Genomic DNA, 25,766 nt, shown 5'->3' with positions numbered 1-25,766 from the left:
ATTCAAAAAGCCTTTCAAGGAGGAGATGACCAATAGATTCTCTTTGGACTCTCTTGGACCTGCCTCCCAACACAGAGCTAAGGACTGTGAGGAGAACATTCTGGAAACAAATTCTTCATGGCAATTTAACATTTGTAAGCACATTTGGAATAGAAAAGATTTTGGGTTGTCCATATAACTTCCTTTTTTTTTTTCCTTCTCTTTTTCTTCTTCCTTTTTTTTTTTTTTCTAAACAACAGAGCTTAGATTTCTAACAAGGGAAAATTGCTGGTGGTCCCCGAAAGTGCTGCTGTTAATTGTTTTAATTAACAAAGGGAAAAAAAAATTAAAAAAAACACAAATGTATATAAGCAGAATATTAAAATTACCATTAATTCCATGAATTTTAAAGCTGTCATTCATTGCCTTAAAACTTTCTCTTAGTTTCCATATGGCATGCCAAACCAGTAAATGGCTTTTAAAAAATGTATAGTAGACCAATGTCAGTTTGTATAAAAGTACCAAGTGAAAATATTTATTATATGCATTGGAAAAAAAAAAGAAAAAAAAAAAGAAAAAAACACCCCACAAAAATACCCCAACAACAACAACCCCCCTCCCCCCCTGACAAACAACAAATGGTTTACCTATTGAATGTTACCTGTTTCTGTAGAAATCTTTAGATGTAATAAAAAGCATTCAGTTATGTTGTGTTTCCTGAGGTGGGATATAAAAATGAAGGGAAGGGAGGAGGAGGGGCTTGGGGTTTTTTTAGCCTAGAGAAGAACCAAGGGAGGTTGTGGATGCCCCCTGCTTGTATGTTGTTGTTGTTGTGAGGGTTGGTCTCTTCTCCCAAGGAGCAAGCAATAGGACAAGAGGGAACAGCCTTAAGTTGTACCAGGAGAGGCTGAGGTTGGACATGAGGAAGAATTTCTTCCCCAAAATAGTTCTCAAGGCTTGGCCCAGGCTGCCCAGGGCAGTGGTGGAGTCCCTGTCCCTGGAGGGATTTCAAAGCTGTGGAGATGTGGTGCTGAAGGACATGGTTTAGTAGTGACCTGGCAGTGCTGAGTTAATGGTTGGAGTCAATCTTGGAGGTCTTTTCCAAGCAAAACAATTCAGTGATTCTAGATTCTGTTCACCAGTTGAAGGACCTCAGCTAGGGCTGCTGTGGGCATTGAGGTGCTGCAGCATGTCCAGAGAAGGGCAGTGAGGCTGGTGAAGGGCCTGGAGCACATGGCCTGTGAGGAGCATCTGAAGGAGCTGGGGGTGTTCAGTCTGGAGAAGAGGAGGCTGAGGGGAGACCTCATTGCTCTCTACAATTTCCTGAGAGGAGGTTGGAGCAAGCAGGGGACAGGCTTTTCTCCTTGGTGTCAAGTGAGAGGATCAGAAGAAATGGTTCCAGGCTGTGCCAGGGAAGGTTCAGGCTGGATGCTAGGAAATATTTCTTCACAGAGAGGGTTCTTAAACACTGGAGTAGTCTGCTCAGAGCAGTGATGGAGTCACCATGCCTGGGGGTGTTCACATGTCAGGACATGGTTTAATGTTGACCCTTCAGTGCTGGGTTGAGGGCTGGTCTGGGTGATCTTGGAGGTCTCTTCCAACCAGATACATTCTTGGTTCTGTGAAAGTGGTTTTGGTCAGAAATGGGATGTGTTTTTCCTGTTGAAGAGAAGCTTCATTTTCCTCCTGCTGTTTTTTCTTCTCTGCCAGGCTGTCTCTAGGAGTGTCTTCTGGGCAGCCATCCCAGAGCCTGGTGACAGAGCCATTTACCCAGCACAGCATTTTCAGTGTCTTACCTCGAAATGCAGGCACAGCTGAACTGCACAGAGGCCTGAGGTTGAAGATGTTGCACCTTAATAAATAATGTGACAGAAGTACCACAGTGCAGAGATCTTGTACCTTGGAGGAACAAAAGAGGAGGAGAAATGGAGACACTGCTTGGAGACTGGGAGTTGTCTGCAGCCAGTGAGCATCACTAACTGGGGGAGCTGGAGAATTGCTGACTGCTTGTCTGCTGTCCCTTTGGGTAGTCAGCAGGGGTACAGCCACTGTGCAAGTGAAGCTGTTGACTTTACAGCTTCATGACAGAGGAACATCTGGTTGGGATCACAGCATGGATCCAGGGAATACTGTGGGGCTGTGGACAGTTACATGAAATTGGCCATTGTTGTGACATAGCCAAGCTTCCCAAGGAGCCTGTTTCTACACAAAGATGTGTCTGGGCTGAGGGGTGTGGAGACAGCAGATCATAGAATGCTTTGAGTTGGAAGGGACCCTAAAGATCACCTGGTTCCAAACCCCCTGCTATGGGCAGGGGCACCTCCCGCTAGCCCAGCTTGCTCAAAGCTTCATCTAACCTGATGTTAACACTTCCAGGGATGATGTGTCCTCAACTTCTGTGAGCAGCCTATTCCAGTGTCTCATTGCCCTCATAGTAAAGAACTTCTTCTAAAGTCCAAACTAAACCTACCCTGCTCTAGTCTGAAACCATTGGCCTTTGTCCTGTCACTGCAAGCCCTTCTTGTAGCTTCCTTCAGGTGCTGGAAGGCTGCTATAAGGTCTACCTGGAGCCTTCTCCAGGCTGAAAAACCCCAACTTTCTTAGCCTGTCCCCATAGGAGAGGTCCTTCAACCCTCTGATGATCTTTGTGGCCTCCTCTGAACCCTCCATCTTGTGCTGGGGTGATGCTTAACTAGAAGTGAAACCCTAACTACAAGTTGTTGTTTATGGCACAATCTGTAGACTGAAATGCATGTTTGAGATTAGAGGAGGGTTTTTTAAGCAGGACACATTGCACAGGGGGATGTTACATTCAGTTTATTTAATTAACAGAGAGCTCATGTTCTGTGGCAGCAGTTCTCCAGATGTGAGGTGAGAACCACTGTGTAGGAAGGCAGAATTAAGGCTTTTTGAAGGCAAGTGATGATTTCCACAGTCTGAGTAGTAACTAGGAAAAACAAGTTTAAAAAAAAAGAAGTTTCAAGTCCTGCTCTTACCAAATCTCTTGGTTTGAATGTTAGTAGTCAACAGCAGGAAGACAAATGCTGTGGACAAACTCTTCATATTTGATTGTTCCCTTTGGTCCAACTTTGGCTTCTTTCAGCAGGTCATCAACTGAAAGAAAGAGTGAAAGTAAAGCAGGAGTTTGAGTGGTAAGAGTAAAAGAAAAAGTTTGGGTTGGTGCATATTAGGGATGTTGTGATCTTCAAAACACAGGATTTGAGTTTTTCAGTCATTTTTGTTGGAAGCAAGAACTTCTGGGATCACTTGGAGGTCCTATCCAGATTGTTGTTGTAAATTAGCATCATTTAACCCTTCAATTTGAGTTCCATGCCTGACTTCTGGAGCATAGGTGGTCATCTCTTTTGAGTTGTGCATGGAAAAGGTTTACACATTTAGTCCAAACTGGCTTTTGATTGCTCTTTGTAGGACCTGTCCTGATTCAAGTGGGACAAAACTATGTGCCCATGCAGGTTGTCTGCCTGGTTTTAAGTAGATTTGTGTGACTCTTGTTGATATTGGTGTTGGAAAATGAAGAAGACCACCTCAGGCAGGGCTCTAAGGGCTGAAAGTACTTGCACAGAAGTGGTCACCCTGCAGTAGTGATGGCTGTACCTCTTGCTTTGGGAACAGCTGGGCAGGGACAGCAGTTGCCTAACTCAAAAGTCTCTGGCTAAACCATTAAAGGGGATTTTTTCCTTTCAAGTAATGTCACTAAAACAGAAGGAATGACATGTGAAGAGGTGTTAGGTCCTGCTGAAGGAAGCTGCTGCTGGGAATTAGATATCATCTTCCTTCAGGAGACAGCAGAGGAGGCAAATTCCTTCTTTCCCCATAACATAATTGGTGCTAAAGCAAAGACCAGAGAATTCCAGCAGCTTCTGTCTGATGTTGTTTTGGGCAGCAGTGTCCCATAGTAAGGCTTCTAATACAGCCCAGGAGAGGATTTACTGGTGAGCTTGGCTGGTGTTGAGGGGCTGTGTCCAGTTTCATGAGCATGTTGAGGAATGGGGCAGGTGGTCTTTTGGAGAGGAAGGCTGTGGACCTCCTTTTGATAACACAGGCTCATAGAACCACTAGGGTTAGAAAAGACCTTTAGCATCATCAAATCCAGCTATAACCCATCACCACCATGGCCACTGAACCATGTCCCCAAGTGCCATTTCTACACATTATTTTAACACCTTCAGGGATGGTGACTCCACCACCTTCCTGGGCAGCCTGTTCCAATGCCTGACCACTCTTGCAGGAAAGAATGTTTCCTAACATCCAACCTAAACCTCCTCTGGTGCAACTTGAGGCTGTTTATTCTCATCCTATCACTTCTTGGGAGAGGAGACCAATCCCTACCAGGCTCTAACCTTCTTTCAGGGAGTTGTAGAGGGCAATGAGGTCTCCCCTCAGCCTCCTTTTCTCCAAACTAAACAACCCCAGGTCCCTCAGGTGCTCCTCAGCAGCCCTGTTCTCCAGACTCTTCAGCAGTTTCATTGGCCTTCTCTGGACCCACCTCAGCTCCTCAATGTGTGTCTTGGAGTGATGGCCCAAAACTGACCCCAGGATTTGAGGGGTGGCCTCACCAGTGCCCAATACAGGGGAGCAATCAGCTGGAAGAGCCTGATCCTAGATTCAGCTAGAGAGGAAGATGAGGAGGGGATTAAGAAGGTGGGCAACATTTGGTTCATCTTTGGTTTGCAGAGTACCTTCTTCCTCAGAAAGCTTTTCTCCTAGTCTCGTGAGTTTGGCTCTCAGCTCCGAAACAGTGATGACACCTTCCTTCTGCCTGTCTATCATGGACAAAGCCATCAGGATTTCACTCTCAGGCTCCTCCTGCTTCATCTGCCTGTACATGATGTTGAGGAAAGTGGAGAAATCCAGCTCTGCATTTCTGTCTGTGAAAAGAAGAGCAGATTCTTCAGGGAAGGCTTTGGTTTGTAGTCTGGATCCAGACATCAGCATCCTTCTCTCCCAAACAGTTTCCCTTTCCAAGGGAACCTTCTCCTTTTTGCCTGACTCTGGAGTGGACCACGATGGACCCACTGCTGGGGGTTTTCTCCTGGCCACAAAGCCCATTTAGGACTTTGCTAGACTGATAGAATCATAGAATTGTTTGGGTTGGAAAAGGCCTCTAAGATCATTGAGTCCAAGCTTCAACCTAACACCACCATGGCCATTAAACCATGTCCCCAAGTGCCATGGCCACGCTTTTCTTGAACACCTCTCCAAGGATGGTGACTCCACCTGGGCAGCCTGTTCCACTGCCTGACCATGCCTGATATCCAACCTAAACCTCCCCTGGCACAATTTCAGGCCATTCCGTCTCATTCTGGAACCTTTGTGTCCAAAAACTTTTAACCCAGCCCACCCTTACCTCATGAATCTTTGGTCTTTTTGCTGTGAATTCATTTGTACAGGTCTGCAGAGGACTATCTGTTGGTGGTGGTCTACCTCTGTGGGTGGACTGGACAGTTTCCCAGCCCCCAAGATACATAATCAATCTCTCATTCTTCTGCTGCTTTTGAAGCTTTTCTGTTTTGGCTTTGGATTGGCTTTGTTCAAAGCACATCAGACTAGTTTTGGTGACTGCTCCTGGTCATAGAATCATAGAACTATAGTCTGGGCTGGATTGGAAGGGACCTTCAAAGTCATCATTTACAAGACCTTGTGGTGACAGGACAAGGGTCAATGGATTGAAGCTTGAGGAGAGCAGGTTTAGGCTGGAGATCAGGAAAAAAATCATTCCAGTGAGGATGGTGAGACACTGGAACAGGTTGCCCAGAGAGGTGGTGGTTGCCCCCTCACTGATGTGTTCAAGGCCAGGTTGGACAACCTGGTCTCGTGGGAGGTGTCCCTGCCCACGGCAGGGGGTTGGAACTAGGCGATCTTCAAGGTCCCTTCCAACCCAAACCATTCCATGAATCTATGAATCTATGAAATCTGGTCCATGCTGCCTTGACTGAGCGAATATTATCTCCTGGGCTCCAAGCAGCCTCCTTGTCTTGGCACATGGTCTCCTGACTGTGGAAAAGTTGACTTTCTCCAACCCTAACCCAGAGTGGTTTATTTCAGGGCTACCACTGCTCTTTGCTCACCGATCTTGTGCAAGTGCAGGTGTCTCTGCACCTCTCCTGGCGTTGGGCTGGCTCCCAGGCACCTCATCACTACCATCAGGTCAGAGGCTTTGATCTTCCCTTTTTGTTTCTTGTCATAGAGGGAGAAGCATTCCTTGAACTCTAATTAAAAACCGACACTCCGTTAGGCCGTGTAAGCTCACATTCATCTACCAGGGAGGTTTTCTTCTCCTGCTGCCCGCTTGGGCGGCGTTGGGAGGGTTCCAGCAGGGATATTGTGTCTGCTTTGGCGTGTCTCCTTTCAAGGAGGATGATGGACAGTGGGGGAGGACCCTGGGTAAAGCGCCAAAGGCAATTAAAATCAAGGCTTGTGAATAGCGGAGCTAATTGGGGTCCTTCAGGCTGATGAAGTGAGTCTGAAAGGGGGGTCAGGCTTCTGAGGGTGTAGAGCACTGTGAAAAGGGCTGTTCCCTGCTTCCTGGGGTCACAGGATCGTTTGGGCTGGAGGAGATCTTTGGGATCACTGAGTCCAAACATTAACCCAGATCACCACTAAACCATGGCCCTCAGCACCACATCTCTATGGCTTTTAAACCCCTCCAGGGATGGGGATTCCACCACTGCCCTGGGCAGCCTGGGACAGGACTTAGCAACCCTCAAGGGGAAGAAATTGTTCCTCATGTCCAGGCTAAACCTCTCCTCGTAGAACTTGAGGCCATTTCCTTTTGTCCTACTGCTTGTTCCTTGGGAGAAGAGACCAACCCCCAGCTGGCTCCAGCCTGCTTTTAGGGAGCAGTAGAGAGCCAGAAGGTCTCCCCTCAGCCTCCTTTTCTCCAGGCTGAACAACCCCAGGTCCCTCAGCTGCTCCTCACAAGACTTCATGGGGTGTGGGAGAGGATGCTGAAGGACTGAGCTGTGGGGAATGGTGCAGGACTCTGTGTTTGCCCCTGCCATGGTCCTTGCAGCCACCGGCTGGGTTTCGATGAGACAAAAGAACTGAAAATGTCATATTTGACATTGTCTGTGCTGGGACAGGAGGTGAGATCAGGTGGGTCCAGCAGAGAGGCTGTACCTGCCCTGCCACCATCCCACTGCAACATCTCCTCTCCATCCTCACCTCCCTCACCCTTTCCCTTCCCCCCCATGCAGTTCTCAGATAACCAGCCGAGGCTGGGAGCTGACCTAGATAAAGCTCCCATCTCCCAGCCTCCTCCTGGGCACACTCAGTGCCCTGAATGCAGGGCAGGAGGGGAAAAAGAAACCAGTTTGTGCTGGTGCCACCACCCTCTGCCACCTCCTCATCCTCTCCGTCCCCATGACTTACTGCACTGGGAGTGCTGGGTGCTCTGTGGGTGCTGGGTGCTCTCTGGGTACCATGGTGGGTGCTGGGTGCTCTGTGGGTGTCCTGGTGGGTGCTAGCTGCCCCATGGGTGCTGTAGTGAGCACTAGGTGCCCCATGGGTTCTGTGGTGGGTGCTGGGTGCCCTGTGGATATCATGGTGGATACTGGGTGCTTTCTGGCATTATAACATAGTGGGTGCTGGCTGCCTCATGGCAGCTCTGTTGGGCAATGGGTACCCCATGTGTACCATGGGGGGTGCTGGGTGCCCTGTGGGTACTGTCCTGGGTGCCCCATATGTACCATGGTGGGTGCTGGGAGTCCCCTGGGTCAGCACCCCATGGATGCCATGTCCTCCCCCTGCCCCAGCTGCCACCCCCGCCCTGCCCCAGCGCTGCCGAGCTGCTGAGCCCTGGGCTGCAGATTAACAGATTTCAGTAATACTCTTATTTCAGCTTTCTTCTGCCCTTCTCCCAGCAAACACTGCCAGCCCCAGCCTTTCCCCTCCCCAGAGGGACTCTATTCTTCCTTCACCCTCCTCTTCCTCCTTCACCTTCACCCATCATCACAGGTGAAACCTCCAGTGCTGCCAGTGGGCACCTGAAACGTCTCCTGGTCCCGGGGCTGCTGTGGGACCACCTGAAATGTCTCCTGGTGTGATTGTGGGACTGGGAGGTTACTGGTTGACCTCTGCTGGTCTCCATGCAGTTCAGTTTGGGGGGCTGGGGCAGGGGGGTTCAGCTCCTTGCCTGTGCCCAGCAGCTGCTTAGTGAAATTGGGGAGAATTCTCTGGTTTTAGGGCAAGGAGATGCCTTGGAGGGCTGGGAGAGGGGGGAAGCAGGGGGAGAGTTTGGGGAGAAATCCCATTTTTTAATAGAGATAGAAATAAAAATCATCTGTAAGCGTCAACATCTAAATAAAAGTATATCCCCATCTAAATAAAAATACATGCAGATATAAATAAATCTTTAAAGATGTCTAAAAATAAAAATGTAGCTAAAATTAAACATCTGGAAAACCAATGGATGGAAAACCAAACAGATATAAAACCAAATAGATAGAAAACCCAATAGATATAAAACCAAATAAATAGAAAACCAAATAGATAGAAAACTAAATAGATAGAAAACCAAATAGATAGATAGAAAAATAAATGCATAGAAAACTATACCAACATCTAAATAAAAATCTACCAACACCTCAATAAAAATCTACCAACATCTAAATAAAAATCTATCAACATCTAAATAAAAAAAATGTTTTAAAAATCTAACATAAAGTTCTAAAAATAAAAATATATCTAAAATTAAATCTAGAGAAAAATGACTACCTATATAAAAAAAGAATACCTATAAAAATAAAGATGTAGAAAAACAAACATCTAGAAAACTATAGCAACATCTAAATAAAAATGTACCTCAACATGTGAATAAAATCTGCATCAACATCTCAAATATCTCTATGTACCTAAATATCAGAACACCTAAAAACAAATTCTAAAAATAGAAATGGATCTAAAGTTAAATATATGAACAAATAGACAAAGAAACATCTCTATAAAATATGTATCAGCATGTAAATAAAATAGATATCAACATGTAAATAAAATATATATCAACATCTCAAAATATGTAAATATCAACAGATCTAAAAAAACCCAAATCCCTAAAATTAGAAATAAATCTAAAATTAAATCCATCAATAAACAGAAAAAGAAACAGCTGTATAATAATATATATTAAAACAGATCAACATGTAAATAGAAGTATATAGCAGCACCTAAAAAAATACATATCTAAAACAAACTAAAAAAAACTTAAACACCTAAAAAACCTAAAAAGACCTTAAAAAAACAACCAACAAACCAAAACTAAAGATAAAAATAGAGCTAAAATTAAATATCTATCTATATATGTATATAAATATATATATATATAAAAATATAGGGAGAAATACAGACACATATATATGTATAAATGAACATACAGAAAACAAAATGTAGAAAAAATATGCATGAAAAATAAACATATATTGAAACATGCAAAAGCAGACATATAAAAATAAACCATGAAATGGAATATATAAAAAATAAGCCTGTATAAAAATAAACATAGATCAAATATATAAAAATAAATATATAGGTATAAGTAAATATATAAACCCACAGGCATATATGTAGACACAGACATATATATATATAAAATATTTATATTAAAATATATATATTAAAATGTATAAAAATATATTTTATGTATGTTTTATGCTTTTTAAATTTATATTTTAGATATTTTTGAATATATGTTAAAAAAAAATCAATTAGCTAAGCTAATTTTGCTAATTAACCCCTCACACCCCCCAAGCAGACCCCAACTCTTCTTACCATTAATTTGATCCTGGGACAGAAATTTTGCCTGGTTCGTGGAAGCAGAGCAGGAAAAGGAGAGGGGGGAAAAAAGAAAAGCAAAAAGTACATTGAGTTTGAAAATCAGGAGGTGGGGAGCAGGGGGGAGCAGTGCTCTATCAAGCCCAACCCCTTTCCCTCACCATTGTGTGGGGGCCTTCCTGGTGCTTGGTGCTGCTGGTTGGGTTTGAAGGTGTCTGGAGCTACTTTTCTACTCGATTAAGGGCTAAAGTCCTGCAGCGTGGGGTGGAGCGTGGCCGGGCTGTAATAAATACCCTGCTGCCATGGCTACCAGACCTGATCCCTGCCAGGGCTGGGTCCTGCTGCCAGCACAGCTCCTGCTCCCACGCCCCGCTGCGAAGGGCTCTTCCCAGCCTGCGCGAAGCCTTGGGACACTGCCGGGGGGCTCCGGGCGGCGAGGGGGCTGTGGCGCTTTGGGACGTGGTTTAATGGCCATAGAATCGCAGAACCACAGAATCAAACACTCAGGTTGGAAAAGACCCTCAGCATCACCAAGTCCAACCCACAACCCTGCTCTACAAGGGTCACCCCTAAGCCTGATCTGGTGTGAGGTGTCCCTGCCCATGGCAGGGGGGTTGGAGCTAGATCATCCTTATGGTCCCTTCCAACCCTGACTGATTCTATGGTTCTATGATAAACCACATCCCCAAGCACCACATCCAGGGTTGGTGACTAAACCACCTCCCTGGGCAGCACATTCCGGTGCCTGACCACTCTTGTTGGGAAAAAAACTTCTTCCTAATGTCCAGTCTAAACCTACCCAGTTGTAGCTTGAGGCTCTTATTCTATCACTAATTACCTGTGAGAAGAGACCAGCACCAGCCTCTCTGCAACCTCCTTTCAGGTAGCTGTAGAGAGCAATGAGGTCTGCCCTCACCCTCCTCTTTTCCAAACTAACCATCCCCAGCTCCTCTTCATAAGATTTATTCTCCAGGCCCTTCCCCAGCTTCATTGCCCTCCTCTGCACTGCCACAACGGTGTTGGTCTTGATGATCTTAGAGGTTTTTTCCCAACCAAAAGAAGTCTATGGTTCTATGAAGCTGTGTCTGGAAGGAGTGGAGCATGAGATTCCTGTGGTTGGAGTTTAGGGTTTTTCTGGAGTCATCTTGGGTCTCATTTTGGGTCATTTTAGGTCAATCAGGTGAGCTGAAAATGTTTCATCAGAAAATCATAGAATCACAGATTGGTTTGGGTTGGAAGGGACCTCCAAAGCTCATCTAGTCCAACCCCTGCTGCAGTCAGCAGGGACATCCTCAACTAGATCAGGTTGCCCAGAGCCCTGTCGAGCCTCACCTCGAATATCTCCAGGGATGGGGCCTCAACCACCTCCCTGGGCAACCTCTTCTCAAAGAGCTGCACACCTCACACAAAGCTTCGTTGCTACGAGACAAATGAGAGTTGACCTCATTGCTCTCTACAACTCCCTGACAGGAGGTTGCAGTGAGGTAGGGACTGGTCTCTTCTCCCTAGTATCAGGTGATAGAATGAGAGGTGCTAGAACATGTCCAGAGAAGAGCAACGAAGCTGGTGAAGGGTCTGGAAAAACAGGTCTGGTGAGGAGCAGCTGAGGGAACTGGGGGTGTTTAGTCTGGAGAAAAGGAGGCCTCAAGTTGCACTGAAGAAGGTTTAGGTTGGACATGAGGAACAATTTCTTTCCTGCAAGAGTGGTCAGACATTGGAACAGGCTGCTCAGGGAGGTGGTGGAGTCCCCATCCCTGGAGGTGTTCAAGAAGCGAGTGGCCATGGCACTCTGGGGCACAGTTCAGTGGGCATGGTGGTGTTGGGTTGATGGTTGGACTGGATGATTTCAGAGGTCTTCTCCACCCCTAATGATTCTAAATCCACTCTGGTTGGTATCTGCTGAGGTTGCAGCTTTCATGTTCACTGCTGGAGGGGTTTTACTGGAGGAGAAGTAGTAGAAATGAATTAAGGCTTGGCATGATCCTGACTGAGTCTGGTGCAGGGTGATGGACCTCACTGTGCCCTGCCTGGTGGGTTTGCAGGGGAAATGGGGATGTTAAATGTGCCCACTGCAGATGTGGAGGACCTGGGACACCGATGGGGAGTTTGGGGTGGTTTAAAAGCTCCCCAGGGTCTGAGTTTTCATATGTGTTAGCATTTGAGACACTGATGGGGTTTTGGGGGTCCCCCAGGTCTGAGTTTTCATTTGCTGGCATTTATTGAGCTCATCTGCTCAGGAGCAAACAGCCTCCAGGACTGCCAGGACTTGCGGCAGCCCTCAGAAAGAGGATGCCAAGGAAATGATGCTGAGAGAAAGGGAAGGCTGTAGTGAGCCAGAGAGCTTCTGAGGTTTGAACTTGGGTGTGTGGGAAAGGAAAAGCCTCCAGCTTTTGTGGAGTAGCTTGGACGGCCATGTGTGCTCCTGTCTTCTGCTCTCTTCCAGCACTTGAAGCTCAGCTGACCTTCAAGTGCCATGAATCTACAGTTTTATCCCATCCTGTCCTCTACAAAAAGATCAGAGAATCCCAGACTGGTTTGGGCTGGAAGGAACCTTGAAAAGGTTCCAGGGATGGGGCATCTCCCACCTCTCTGAGCAACCCTCACCAATTTCTCACCACCTTCAGTGTCAAACATTGCTTCCTCCTCTCTTGTTTAAAGAGCTGAGCCAGCAGCTTGGCTGGGGGGTTCTGCGTGTGGGACAGGTGATGTTCTGCCTCTCCAGATCCACCAGTGCTTGAAGTGTCCTGGAAAGAAACCCAACGTCTGTGCAGGCAGGGCTAGCACGTGTGTGTGAGATGAAGTACCTGATGCCAGGCTGTGCTGGAGAGCCAGACCCAGGAACAAAATACTTAATGGCTGCAGGGACTATAGCATGGACCAGACCTTTCCCAGGATAGGTCCTGCCCTGTGACAATGACACAGTCAGGATCCTTCAACAAGGAGCTGCTTGAGGAAGCAACGTGAGTCACTTGGCTTTTACCAGGTGTTTTTCTTCAGCCACCTGGATTCCATCACACTGGGCTTCCATACAACTTTTAAGGACATAAAGCATCACAAGGCTGCAGCTGGAGCTGCAGGAGCTCAGCTCCATCACCTAAGGCTGGAGAAGTGGTGAGTGGGAGCAGCAGCCCACACAGAACCTATGTGAATGAGACTGGCCCTGGAGCTCACCCCCAGCCTGATGCTCTTTTTGGGGTGTGTTTGAGGGGAATTGGCCCTGCCTGCACTCAGCAGTGAGGGCTTGCCCCAGTGCTGATGACCAGGACCACAGGAGGGCTCTAAGGAGTCACAGGTGAGCAGAGATGTGGTGAAGATCCAAGGTAAGGAGGCTCAGGCACTTCCCAGTATGTTTACTGGGCTGGGAGCAGTGTGGGAAGAGCAGAGAAAGCTCTCACTGCCAAGACATGGGGAGGGTGAGAGTGCTCCAGGTGCCTGGCAAACCACTCCTTTTAAAGGCTGGGATGTTTTCCAGGATGCTGCTGGTGGGATGGGAGTTCACCAGTGGTGTGAGTCTGGGGTGCTACACCCCAGCTCCAGTACAGAAGGGGTTAGGTGCTGTCCTGTAAGCACCTGAGAAAGGTGGAACTGTGCAGTTGTTAAGGGCTGGTGGGTAGAAAGGAGTCTTGTGTCCAGATCTGGGCTCCCCAGTTTAAGAGAGGCAGGGAGCTACTGGAGAGAGTCCAGTGGAGGCCACAAAGATGCTGAGGGGCCTGAAGCATCTCTGTGAGGAGGAAAGGCTGAGAGCCCTGGGGCTGTTGAGCCTGGAGAACAGCAGCCTGAGAGGGGATCTGCTCAATGTTCAGCAAGAGATAAAGGGTGGGGGGCAAGAGGATGGGGCCAGACTCTTCCTGGTGGTATCCAGTGAGAGGACAAAAGGGCAACAGGCACAAACTGGAACCCAGGAGGTTTGCCCTGAACATAAGGAGAAACTTCTTTGTTGTGAGGGTGCTGGAGCCCTGCAGCAGGCTGCCCAAAGAGGTTGTGGAGTCTCCTTCTCTGGAAAGCTTCCAAACCCCCCTGGCCATTGTGATCCTGGGCAAGCTGCTGTGGGTGCCCTGGTTTAGCAGGGGGGTTGGACTGGATGATCTCCAGAGGTCTCTCCCAACCCTACCACACTGGGAAGAAAACCAGACTAAAACCAGTAAACCCAGAGGAGACAGCCCTCCCACAAGCCTGGCTTTAGTGTGTTAAGCCACAAAGGCTGTTTTCCCCTGTGGCTGGAACACCCCTTGGCTGGGTGGGGTGTAGTTAACAGATGACACCTTCTGCAGCTGATGTTGGTCAGGAATTTATTGGAATCACAGCTACATTAGAAAAACTAGATATATATATATATATATATATTTATTTTTCTTCTTTAAATCACTCTAAAATATCAAAACTTATAAACTTTCCTTTGCTGCATGGAGGTTGCTCATGTGCAGGGTGTAAAATGCCCAGGGCTCAGGGATATAGATGACACCAGGGTACTTCTTCCTGAGGATTTTGTCATTCCATAGCCAAACCACCCAGAGAGCAATGAGGACCAATGTGATGATGAAGGAGTAGAAGAGAAAGAGCCCATTGCTGTCCAGGACGAGTCCTTTGCGTTTCTGGTGCATCACTAAAGCCATCATAGCAAAGAAAGTGAAGATGTAGAGGATGAAGATCTGACCCTCTGTCACCAGGTACCTACAAAGCAAAAAAAAAAAACAAAACCCAAACCCAATCTGTTAGTGCCCACCCTGGGAGAAAGCATGGAGTGAGGGCAGCTCCCAGCACTTCCAGCTTCAGCTGTGGGGAGCATCTCCCCTTCTGCCTGCTCAACATCCAAATAATCTCTGCTGCTTTCTCCTGCCAGCTTTGAGGCTGTGATTTGTTTTCATGTTTCTTACCAGTAATTTAACAGCTGAGCTATGAGGAGAATGGCTAAAGAGATGCATGCCCAGTATGGGACTGGAGAGCTGCTTAGGCTCAGGTTGTGACTGGGATGCTTCAAGGCAGAACCAAAGCCAGAATTTGGCTCTGCCCTGTGGATTTGTGCTCACTTAGCCCCCAAAATCCACTGCTCTCCCCACGCTGTGTCAGGCAGTGGATGGTTGTTAGCAGGGAGAAGAAGGAATCTCATTCCATGCTTCTTAAATCTCAGAGATTCAGAGCTGGAAAGGGAGTGCAGTAACTGGGAACTGACCATCTTGATGATTTTGATGATCAAAAATTAATTTACTGTGTAAAAATGGTCTCAGCAGGGGGGGCAGAGCCAAGGGGAAGAGAGAGAACATCATCCCTGCAGAGGAATGAAAGAGTTGTTTGGCTGCCATCAGGGAAAGCATTTGGGAAGATGAAGCTAATGAAAATGGGAAATAAATAAGACCTCTCTCAAAAGACCATTTGGAGCTGCAGGGCAAACTGAGGAGGCAGCTTCTGAGCATCAGGCAGGCCTGGGCTCTGGGTAAAATGCTTGGGTGACTGGGGAGAGCATCCTCATTGTCACCAGCAAGCTGAGACCTGGTGGAGGAGCTGCAAGCACCTGGTGACCACCCCACAACTGTCAAGGAACCATCAACAGTGCAGGGAGCAGCAGCCTTGGAAGGAATGCAGATGGCAAGTGAAGGCTGGAAGCTGGAGCTCCAGCAATAACAATATGGAATCACAGGCTGGTTTGGGTGGGAAGGGATCTCCAAAGGTCATCTACTCCTACCCCCCTGCAGTCATCAAGGACATCTGCAACTAGAGGATTTTGCTCAGAGCCCTCGAACAACCTGACCTGGAATTGTTCCAGGCATGGGGCTTCTACCACCTCTCCTTCCTCTCTCTTTCCTTCCCATCAGCTTATTTAAGGTGGAGGACTCGGGGTGCAAAGCTGTGGTGGTCTCATGGAGAAGCCTTTGAGGAGCTATCCTTGAGACAAGGACTGCTGTGACGTACTGGTGTGAGTAACTGGTACCAAGCAACCTGGGCCAGGCTCTCACCACCCTCACTGCCAAACATTTCTTCATTCTCTCCATTCTAAATTTCCCTTTTAGTTTAAACCATCACCCCTTGGTCTGGCTGTGGATGAAGAAGCACCTCAAGCAGGGAGAGGAGTGCTGCTGGGTGCCCCTGAAGTTGTCCCACCTTGCAAAGGCTGCAAATTTAAATGGGGATTTGATTTTCCAGACTTGCTCTGGGGACTGGAGAACCCCTTGGCTGCATGCTGTAGGACTGGTTGTGGTTCTCCCTCTTCATCCCTCACCCACCCAGACTGGCAGAAGCCACTTACCAGTAATAGAGGCTGCTGGGCCCCATCAGAAGCAAGGCAGCCACTGGCATCCTGCTCTCCTCTTCAACAGGGGTGAAGCAGCCAGTGAAATAGATAAAGAGTATCAGGAAAAAAGGGATATACCTGGAAACAAACAACTCCAATGGGTGGTGTGACCTTGGAAGGTGTTTAAACCCCCCTCCCAAATCCCAACCAGGCTCCTAGACAATTCCTGTGCTGATCTGGGAATTAATTTGTTGACCTGCCCTGGCCACACGTCCTCAGGCAGGTGAAGCAGCAGGTAACTGGGGTGCTATGAGACCACAGCTCTGGCCATGCAACACAAGAAGGGCTGGTGGGGCCTACTGCAGGGCTAGGGCATGTCCTGGCTGCACCAAGTGCTCTTTGCAGATCATGAGTCCTCTGGGATCTCACAGGAAAAGCCCAAGTTTGCTGCTGAGGTCAAACACTGGAGCTCAAGTGCTCCACCAAACAATTCTGTTTGTTACACTCCCAGGCTCCAAGAGGCTGCGTGGGAGCACTGGGTGGTAAAAGCTGGACTGAAGGAAAGCAGGATGTGGACCAGGGTTTCAGTGATGACCTAAGAGAGGCCTTTTTTATTTAGAATCACAGAATAGTTTGGGTTGGAAGGGACCTTTAAACGTCATCTAGTCCAACCACCCAGCAGGAGGAAAAGAACAGGATTTGCTTGCTTCATAGTGCTCAAGGGAGGGGATTCTGCCCCTCTGCTCTGCTAAGACCCCACCTGCAGTGCTGGGGCCAGCTCTGGAGTCCTCAGTACAGGAAACATGGACTAGCTGGAGCATTCCAGAAGAGACCAGGTCCCTTCCAAGCTGGTATTCCACAATAATATGAATCTAGCCCTTTATATGCTGCCAGATAACCTTGAGCAGAGGGAAAGCTCTCCCCTGCCAGGCTTTCCTGGTTTATTTGCTGTTATGGCATCACAGAATCCCAGACTGGTTTGGGTTGGAAGGGACCTTTAAAGGTCACATCCTGTCCAATCCTGCTGCACATAGCAGGGACAGCTGCAATTAAAGAAGGTTGCTCAGAGTCCCAAACAACCTGACATGAATGGCTCCAGGGATGGGGCAGCTCCCACCTCTCTGGGCAACCTTGGACAGGATCTCACCACCCTCAGTGTCAAACATTTCTCCCTTCTCTCCAGTCTGAATCTCCCTCTTTTAGTTTCACCCATCACCCCTTGTCCTGTCACAACAGGCCCTGCTCAAAAGTCTGTCCCCAGCTTTATCAGTACTGAAAAACCATAAGAAGGTCTCCTTGAGACAGAGACACATTGAGGGGGACCCAGTGGCTTTCCAGGGAGGAGATGACTCTAATCTCTCTGGCTATCAGAACTTTATCCCCTGCCAGCTTTCCTCAGCTGTGTTGTATTTTTAATTTTCCTAGCTATTCAGCTCAGATCAGATCAGCTCTGCCTTCCCCTGTGCTCTGCTCTGCCTTTCCCTGTGCTCTGCTTTGAGGCTGCACATGGGCTGCCAGTTGCTTACCACATGGAGTGACCTAAATATTCATCGTAGTAGTAGAGGAGCTCAAAGGAATCAATCTGCAAGGCAACCAGAAGAGACTTAAAAGGACAGAGGGAACAGGAAGTTATTAAATGAGAACATGCAATTACTGTGGGGGATTTTAAGTGCCTATATGTATATGTCTGTATCTAGAAAAGCCTCTTTACCAGGGTCTCTGGCTTCAGGTTCTTGATGATGGGATTCTCTCTCACAGACAGGTGATGCTGGTAGCCGCTGAAAATCAGGCGATGGTTCACCGAGTCTCCCACCAGGTGGATGCTGGCTCCCATGACAAACATGATGATGCTGACATAGACCATTGATCTTGGTAAGGTCTTGGGGGATCTCTCAATGAGCTAAAAACACAGAGATGGCTTCATCAGCACTGAATCCTACCATGGGTTGGGTTGGAAGGGACCTTAAAGCTCATCTAATTCCAACCCCCTGCCATGGGCAGGGACATCTTCCACTAGACCTGGTTGCTCAAGGCCTCATCCAGCCTGGCCTTGAACACCTCCAGGGTTGAAGCCTCCACAGTTTCTCTGGGCAACATGTTCCAGTGCCTCACTATCCTCACAGTAAAGAATTTTTTCTTTATATCTAATCTGAATCTACCCACTTCCAGTTTAAACCATCACCCCTTGCCCCATCACTACACTCCCTGATAAAAGAGTCTCTCCTCTCTCTCCTGTAGGTTCCTTTTAAGTACTGGATGGCTGCTTTAAGGACTCCAGGCTGAACAACCTCAACTCTCTCAGCATGTCCTCACAGGGGAACAGAGGCAGGACAAGAGGTAAATGGCATAAATTTGATCATAGGAAGGTCCATCTAAACATGAGGTAGAACTTCTTTATTTTGAGGGTGGCAGAGCCCTGGAGCAGGCTGCCTAGAGAGGTGGTGGAGTCTCTGGAGACTTTCAAGGCCCACCTGGATGTGTTCCTGTGTGATCTGCTTTAGGTGACCCTGCTTTGGCAGGTGGGGTTGGACTCAATGATCTCAGAGGTCCTTTCCAACCCCTACCATGCTGAGATTCTGTGATACCCTAAATGCATCTCAGGTGCATTCCCAGCAGCCTACCTGGCTTCCAGGTTTGAGCACACACTTTCATCCCTGCTTACAACACTCCAGGCTTGGGGAACAGTGGCTGGAAAACTGCCCAGCAGAAAAGGACCTGGGGGTGTTGGTCAATAGTCAGCTGAACATAAACCAGTATGTGCCCAAAGTGGCCAAGAAGGCCAACAGCATCCTAGCCTGGATCAGCAATCCAGTGACCAGGAGGAGTAGGAAGAGATCACGACCCCTGTACTGGGCACTGGTGAGGCCACTGTTTGAGTACTGTGTTCTGTTTTGGGCCCCTTGCTCCAAGAAGGACGTGGAGATGCTGGAGTGTGTCCAGAGAAGGACAACAAAAATGGTGAAAGGTCTGGAGAACAGGGCTGGTGAGGAGCAGCTGAGAGAACTTGGTTTCTTCAGAAAAGGAGGCTGAGGGGAAACCTTCTGGCTCTCTCCAGCTCTCAGAAAGGAGGTGGGAACCAGGTGGGGGGTCAGTCTCTTCTCCCAAGGAACAAGAGATAGAACAAGAGGAAACAGGCTCAAGTTGTACCAGGGCAGATTTAAATTGGATATCAGGAAAAATTCTTTCCTGCAAGAGTGGTCAGGCATTGGAAGAAGCTGCCCAGGGAGGTGGTGGAGTCACCATCCCTGGAGGTGTTAAAAAAACCCGTGTGGCCAAGGTACTCTGGGACATGGCTCAGTGAGCATGGTGGTGTTGGGTTGACAGTTGGACTTTGATGATCTCAGAGGTCTTTTCTAACCTCAAGGATGCTATGATTCTATGAATCCCACAATTTCTGCCCTTGTTAAACCTCCCTGCAAAGCAGCACCCTGCCCTGAGTCAATGCTTAGACCCAGTTGGTGCTCTGCTACTTCTGATAGAGTGCTCCAGAACTGCTTCACCAAACGTGCTCAGAAACGATGAATGAGAAACCAGAAGGCTGCTGAGCAGATCGGCAGGGCTGGCTGTGCCCTCCAGTGGTGGGAGAGCCTCTAGCAGCATCCAGCCCAGCACAAGCACTTCACTCCCTGGCCCAGAGACCACTGCTGCTGTCGAGTTCCCTGCTGGGTGATTTTCAGGCGACTCTGGTTGAACTGGTTGGGTTTTTTCTTTCTTTCCTCTGGAAGGAACCAGATTCAGCTTGCTGTGTCCTTGCTTCTGAAGAGGAAGCTGCATTTAATCCCTATCTAGACATATCTACTGGCCAGCAAAACCGGTTGAGGCAACCTTTTGAACACCAGCTTCAGTGACAAGCTCTCCCTGAACCTTCTCATGGTCTCCTTAGGTCTGGGTGGAGGCATGGAGGTAAGCTTGGCAGGGAGCCCAGTGTTACTCAGAGCCTGGGGCAAGCTCCTGCAAGCCTGGCTGGGGATGAGGAGCAGGAGTTCTCTGCAGCAAGATGCTCCTCACTCTGCTTGCAAAGCTGGGAAGACCTCAAAAGTAAATCTCAGCTCCAGTGGTTCAGGGTTTGGAGAGGACTCCAAGCCAGGCTTAGGAATCACAGGTCAGAGGGGGACACATCAGCCCAGCCTGAGGATCAGCTGGGGCCACCTTCACCTCCCTCCTGTCTCTGCTGCCAAATCAGCTTTGCAGCTCTTCATAAAACACCGAAAAGCTCCTTATTTGTATTTAATTTTGAGGCTTAACTTTCCCTTTCTCTGTGACCGCTCTGTGAACGTCAGAGGAGGCAGAGAGGACAAGGACAGCTCTCATCTGATGGGAAAGGAGGGTGGGACATGCCCTTTGAGAGGACACTGGGCAAGGCAAACGCACCCTGAATAACAAATGGCTTTTTCTTTTTTTTTGCTGTGGACCAACCCTTTGTGCTGTCCACGCACAACCCCTTAGTGCTGTCCACACACCACCCCTTAGTGCTGTGCTGCCAGGGAAGGCCAAACCAGCAAATTTTAACCTGATGTGAGACCCCAGCCTGCAGAAATGGGCTGTCCCCCGTGGTGATGGGTCAAACCAAGCTTCAGAGCTTCCACACTCCCCAAAGGACCAGATCACAATCACAGCATCACAGAATGTTAGGGGTTGGAAGGGACCTCAAAACATCATCCAGCCCAACCCCCCTGCCACAGCAGGGTCACCTAGACTAGGTCATACAGGAATGCATCCAGGCAGTTTTGAATGTCTCCAGAGAAGGAGACTCCACAACCTCTCTGCTCCAGGGCTCTGTCACCCTTACAGTGAAGAAGTTTTTCTTTATGTTCATGTGGAACCTCCTCTGCTCCAACTTGCACCTATTGACCCTTGTCCTATCATTGGACATCACTGAGCAGAGCCTGGCTCTGTCCTCCTGACACTCACCCTTCACATCTTTATCAACACGAATGAGGTCACCCCTCAGGCTCCTCTCATCCAAGCTAAAGAGCCCCAGCTCCCTCAGCCTTTCCTCATAAGGTTCTACTCCCTTCACCAGCTTTGAATATTCCTTTTTGGCCACACCAGCATTTATAAAACACAGAACCATTAATGTTGGAAAAAAATCTCTAAGACCATCAAGACCAACCTTCTACCTGACATCTCCATGACCACTAGACCATGTCCCAAAGTGCCACATCTACTTGTTTTTTGAACACCCCCAGAGGTGGTGAGTCCACCACCTCCCTGGGCAGCTTGCTCCAATGCCTGACCACTACTTAAAAACTCCCAGACAGACTCAGGAGAGGGACAATCATTTACATCTTGGGCTGTAATTCAATTTCAAGCTGATAAAGGTTAAAATATAATTGTTTTCTCCTATCTTCTGGCAGCAATGTATTTAATAGAAGAAGAGTTCTGATGATGTATGAGTCCTTAACTTCATCAGTAGTTTACACCATCCAGCAGCTGACAGCTGAAGCAAGGTAAATTCAAGCTAAAGACACAATTTGAATGTCAAAGAGCAAATGTAATTAAGCTCTGAATGATTTAGAACATCTACTAAAGTTTCAGCTGGCTCAGGAGGTCCATGGGTGGATGTTGCCTTAAAAACACCATACTGGGCATTGGTAAGGCCACACCTTGAATACTGTGTTCAGTTTTGGGCTCCTCACTCCAAGAAGAACACTGAGGTGCTGGAGCAGGTCCAGAGAAGGGCAATGAAGCTGGTGAAGGGTCTGGAGAACAGGTCTGGTGAGGGATTGTTTAGTCTGGAGAAAAGGAGGCTGAGAGGAGACCTTCTGGTTCTCTGCAACTCCCTGAAAGGAGGTTGGAGCCAGCTGGGGGTTGGTTTCTCCTCCCAAGAACAAGTGATAGGACAAGAGGAAATGGCATCAAGTTGCACTGGGGTGAGGAACAATTTCTTACCTGCAAGAGTGGTCAGGGATTGGAACAGGCTGCTCAGGGAGGTGGTGGAGTCACCATCCCTGGAGGTGTTCAAGAAACCTGTGGCCATGGCACTCTGGGACATGGTTTAGTGGCCATGGTGGTCTTACAAAAAATGGTTGGACTCAATGATCTTAGAGATCTTTTCCAACTGAAAGAATTCTATGATTCTATGAAATAGGCTTTGGCTCAACCAGGGAGAAGGGTCCTGACTCCTCCTGATTTCAGAGTTCCCCTGGGAATCAATTTGCTTTGTAGATGAAGGAAACTAAGATGTATAAAGATGGTTGCTGGTTGCTCTTCAAAATATGGCCTCAAGAGTTCTTTCTGGAGTAGCAAAGCTCTAACAGATGGTTGGGGCTGGCTCACTTGTAGGGGTTTGTGACCAACCCACATTTGTTCTCCAAGTTCCCAACCTCCAAACCTTTACAAACCTCTATTTTCTGCCCTGCTTTTAGCAACCAGTATCATGAAACAAAACGTATCACCTCCAGCTTTACCTTGAGCAGAAGAAACGGTGTGATAACGTTGTAAGCCATGTGGAAATAGTCTCCAGCGCTTGGTTTGTTCAGAGGAAACCACTCCAAAGGTAGGATGATCTGAGGGAAAAGAAGGCACATCAGTGTCTCTTCATCAATGATGCAGACAACCCTCAGCAAGTTTCCAGGGGACACCAAGCTGAGAGGTGAGGCTGATATGCCAAAGGGATGAGATGTCCTCCAGAGGGACCTGGACAAGATGGAGAAGTGGGCCAGGGTGAACCTTGTGAGGTTCAACAAGGCCAAGTGCAAAGTGCTCTTCAAAGGCATCCCTTTTCTTCTCCCAGGCAACCAGCAGCAGAACAAGAGGACACAGTCTCAAGCTGCGCCAGGGGAGGTTTAGGCTGGAGGTGAGGAGAAAGTTCTTCACAGAGAGAGTGGTTGGCCATTGGAATGTGCTGCCCAGGGAGGTGGTGGAGTCACCATCCCTGGAGGTGTTCAAGAGGGGATTGGACGTGGCACTTGGTGCCATGGTTTAGATAGGCATGAGGTGTAGGGTGACAGGTTGGACTCGATGATCCTTGAGGTCTCTTCCAACCTTCTTGATTCTATTCTATTCTATTCTATTCTATTCTATTCTATTCTATTCTATTCTATTCTATTCTATTCTATTCTATTCTATTCTATTCTATTCTATTCTATTCTATTCTATTCTATTCTATTCTATTCTATTCTATTCTATTCTATTCTATTCTATTCTATTCTATTCTATTCTATTCTATTCTATTCTATTCTATTCTATTCTATTCTATTCTATTCTTTGGTGTTGAAACCAGCCTAGGGGTCTACCCCATGGGACCACCACAGCTTTGCCCCCCTATCTTCTACCCTAAATAAGCTGATTGCAAGCAAAGAGAGGTGGTAGAAGCCCCACCCTGGACCCATTCGAGGTCATAGAATCATAGAATCACTAAGGCTGGAAATGATCTCTTAAGATCATAAGGTCCAACCATAACCCACATGTCGTGTTGGACAAGGCTCTGAAGAACCTGCTGCAGGTGTCCCTGCTGAATGCAGGGTGGTTGGCCTGGATGAGCTTTCCAAGTCCCTTCCCACCCAAGCCTGCCTGTGCTTCTATGATCCTAAAGCCCTGGGCCTGCCTCTGCCCCACTGACCATTGCAATGGGACGTCCAAAGTCCAGCACCCAGTTCTGCAGAGTGAAGTAGAACCACAGATCCAAATGAAACGGGGAGGTCTTGAAGGTGTCCTCATTCTTGACTGCTCCATGCCTAGAGATGACAGAAGTGACAGTGTCAGCCTTGTGTCACTGAACAGGTGTCTGAGGAGGCAAGGAGCAGGCTCCAGGTCTGTATCCCCACCCAAAGCCTGCACTCCCCTGGCTGCCATCGCATCTCCAGGCTTTGGGATCTGTGGAATAAGCACAAAGTCGAGAGGCCAAGGAGAGGAGGAGGCGGCAGCAGAGCAGTAAGGAGGTCCTTGCTGGCTGAGAAGTGAGCACAAAAGCGAGCTGGAAAGCTTAAGTGCTGAATTAAGTGCAACTATTTTTAACTTTTGCATGACAAAGCAAAATTCAACTCCCGTGGCACCTCTGCCGAGCGCTAAAACTGCGCCGGTGCCTGGTGGTACTCCAGCACAGGCTGCTCTGGAGGCACTATCACCTTCATCTTCCACGCTCAAGATCTTCTGCCTCTGCAGAGCAAGGCCTGATCCAACCCCCTGCTGAAGCCTTTCCATCAAATAACCCTCCAGCACCACCAGACCATCACCTCCCTATGGGAAGAGTGGATGAATCCATCTCCTGTGGTGCCCAGACCAGCATCAGCTGGATCAGCCCTGAGCTTGTGCTACCTGAGCCCCAGGTGCAGACACGATGGATGGAGGAAGAGGATGGTGGAACCCTGGACAAGTCAGGGTGTCCTGGATGAAGCTGGGAGAACTGCAGCTGTCAAACCCTGGACCAGCTGAGGTAAACCAGGATGCTGTGGACAAGGGCAAGTGCAGGACCCCTACATGAGGCTGGGAGAATCCCAACCCTCCAGGATACTCTGGACAGCTGCAGCATCCAGGATATGGGGTTGGTAACCAAGATGGGGCTGGGGAGCATGGAATAGGGTGGTGGTGGCTGGCATGGGGCTGAGGGGCATGGGATGGGGTAGTGGTACGTGAGGATGGGGCTGGGGGGTTGGGCTGGGATGAGGTGTTGTTATTTGGGATGGGGCTGGAGGGCATGGGATAGGGTGGTGGTACCCAGGTGGGGCTAGGGGGCATGAGATGGGACTGAGGTACCTGGAATAGGGTGATGGTACCCAAGGTGGGTCTCAGGGACACGGGATGGGGTAGTTGTACCTGGGTTGGTGTAGGGGTAGCCAGAACGGGGTTGGGGGAGCACAGGATGGGGTGGCGGTACCTGAGTTGGGATGGTGGGAACATGGGCTTGGGGGTACAGGATGGAACTGGGGGGCACGGGATAGGGTGGTGGTACCCGGGATTGGATTCGGGAGCACGGGATGAGCTGGGGGCTAGATGGCGCTGGAATATCCTGGGGGATCTTGGTGCAGGATGAGCTTGGGGCTCAGTGGATGCGTTGGAGACCCCGGAGAGGTGGGGAGGGGGTTGTCGGTGGCGGTGTCCCAGTCTCATTCCCGCTCCCACTCCCATTCCAACCCTCCCCGCTCCCTTCTCCCACCGCTCACCTGCCCGGGTAGAGCGTCCCGGCAGGCTGGGGGGCACCCGGGGCCACCACCGGGAACGGCCGCCGCCGTGCCGTACCCTGCATGTGCCCGGCCCGGCTCGTCCCGGCCCGCTCGATCCCGGCCCCGCTTCTCCCGGCTCGGCTCCGCCCGCGCCCCGCCTCGGCGCCGGGGAAGCAGCAGCGGCTGCGCGGTCGGAGGCTCCGGGACCGCCCCGGGAGAGGCAACGGGGGGGTGGCTTGGGTCAGTCCGGAACGGCTCAGCCCAGCACGGCTCGGGTCGGTCTAGCACACCTCGGATCGGCCCCCTATGGCTAAGCACGGCTCAGCACGGCTCGGCTCGGCCCGGCCCTGTGTGGCTCCGCTCAGCCCAGTATGGCTCGCGTCGTCCCAGCATGGTTCAGATCAGCCCAGCGCAGCTCGGGTCAGCCCAGCGCAACTCGGGTCAGTTCGGTTTTCCCACCCCCGCTCCCAGTCCAAATCCCTCTGCAGTGGATAATCTTGGCTGGGTTTAAAATAGAGGGACAGGAGAAGGCAGATGTTTAACTCTTTCATTGCCCTGGCGATGAAAGCTCTTGGCCCTGCTGTGCAACCAGTCTCACACAATCCGAGTCAGAGAATCCCAGGTTAGAGAGCCCTCAAGGGTCATCTGCTCCAAGTTTTCTTGGGAGA

The 25,766-nt window shown here is 48.9% G+C and overlaps 2 protein-coding genes across 2 annotated transcripts; both read right to left on the bottom strand.

Moving 5' to 3' along the window:
• Window positions 1-2,970: 2,970 nt before the first annotated feature.
• Window positions 2,971-12,402, bottom strand: CALML4 (calmodulin like 4). The gene is made up of 5 exons (XM_054387738.1): window positions 12,373-12,402; window positions 9,766-9,796; window positions 6,069-6,209; window positions 4,680-4,868; window positions 2,971-3,093 (listed from the first exon to the last, which is right to left on the bottom strand). Exons 1-5 carry the CDS (start codon window positions 12,400-12,402, stop codon window positions 2,996-2,998), a joined length of 489 nt encoding a protein of 162 aa, XP_054243713.1. The 3' UTR covers window positions 2,971-2,995.
• Window positions 12,403-14,150: 1,748 nt separating this feature from the next.
• Window positions 14,151-25,181, bottom strand: CLN6 (CLN6 transmembrane ER protein). The gene is made up of 7 exons (XM_054388211.1): window positions 25,099-25,181; window positions 23,559-23,673; window positions 22,405-22,503; window positions 17,706-17,894; window positions 17,521-17,576; window positions 16,010-16,132; window positions 14,151-14,439 (listed from the first exon to the last, which is right to left on the bottom strand). The coding sequence occupies exons 1-7, from the start codon at window positions 25,179-25,181 to the stop codon at window positions 14,151-14,153; spliced, it is 954 nt and encodes a 317-aa protein (XP_054244186.1).
• Window positions 25,182-25,766: the final 585 nt, after the last annotated feature.

This window comes from Indicator indicator, chromosome 16 (assembly GCF_027791375.1).
Source record: "Indicator indicator isolate 239-I01 chromosome 16, UM_Iind_1.1, whole genome shotgun sequence".
NCBI lineage: Eukaryota > Metazoa > Chordata > Aves > Piciformes > Indicatoridae > Indicator > Indicator indicator.
This window is presented reverse-complemented; position numbering and strand designations above follow the sequence as displayed.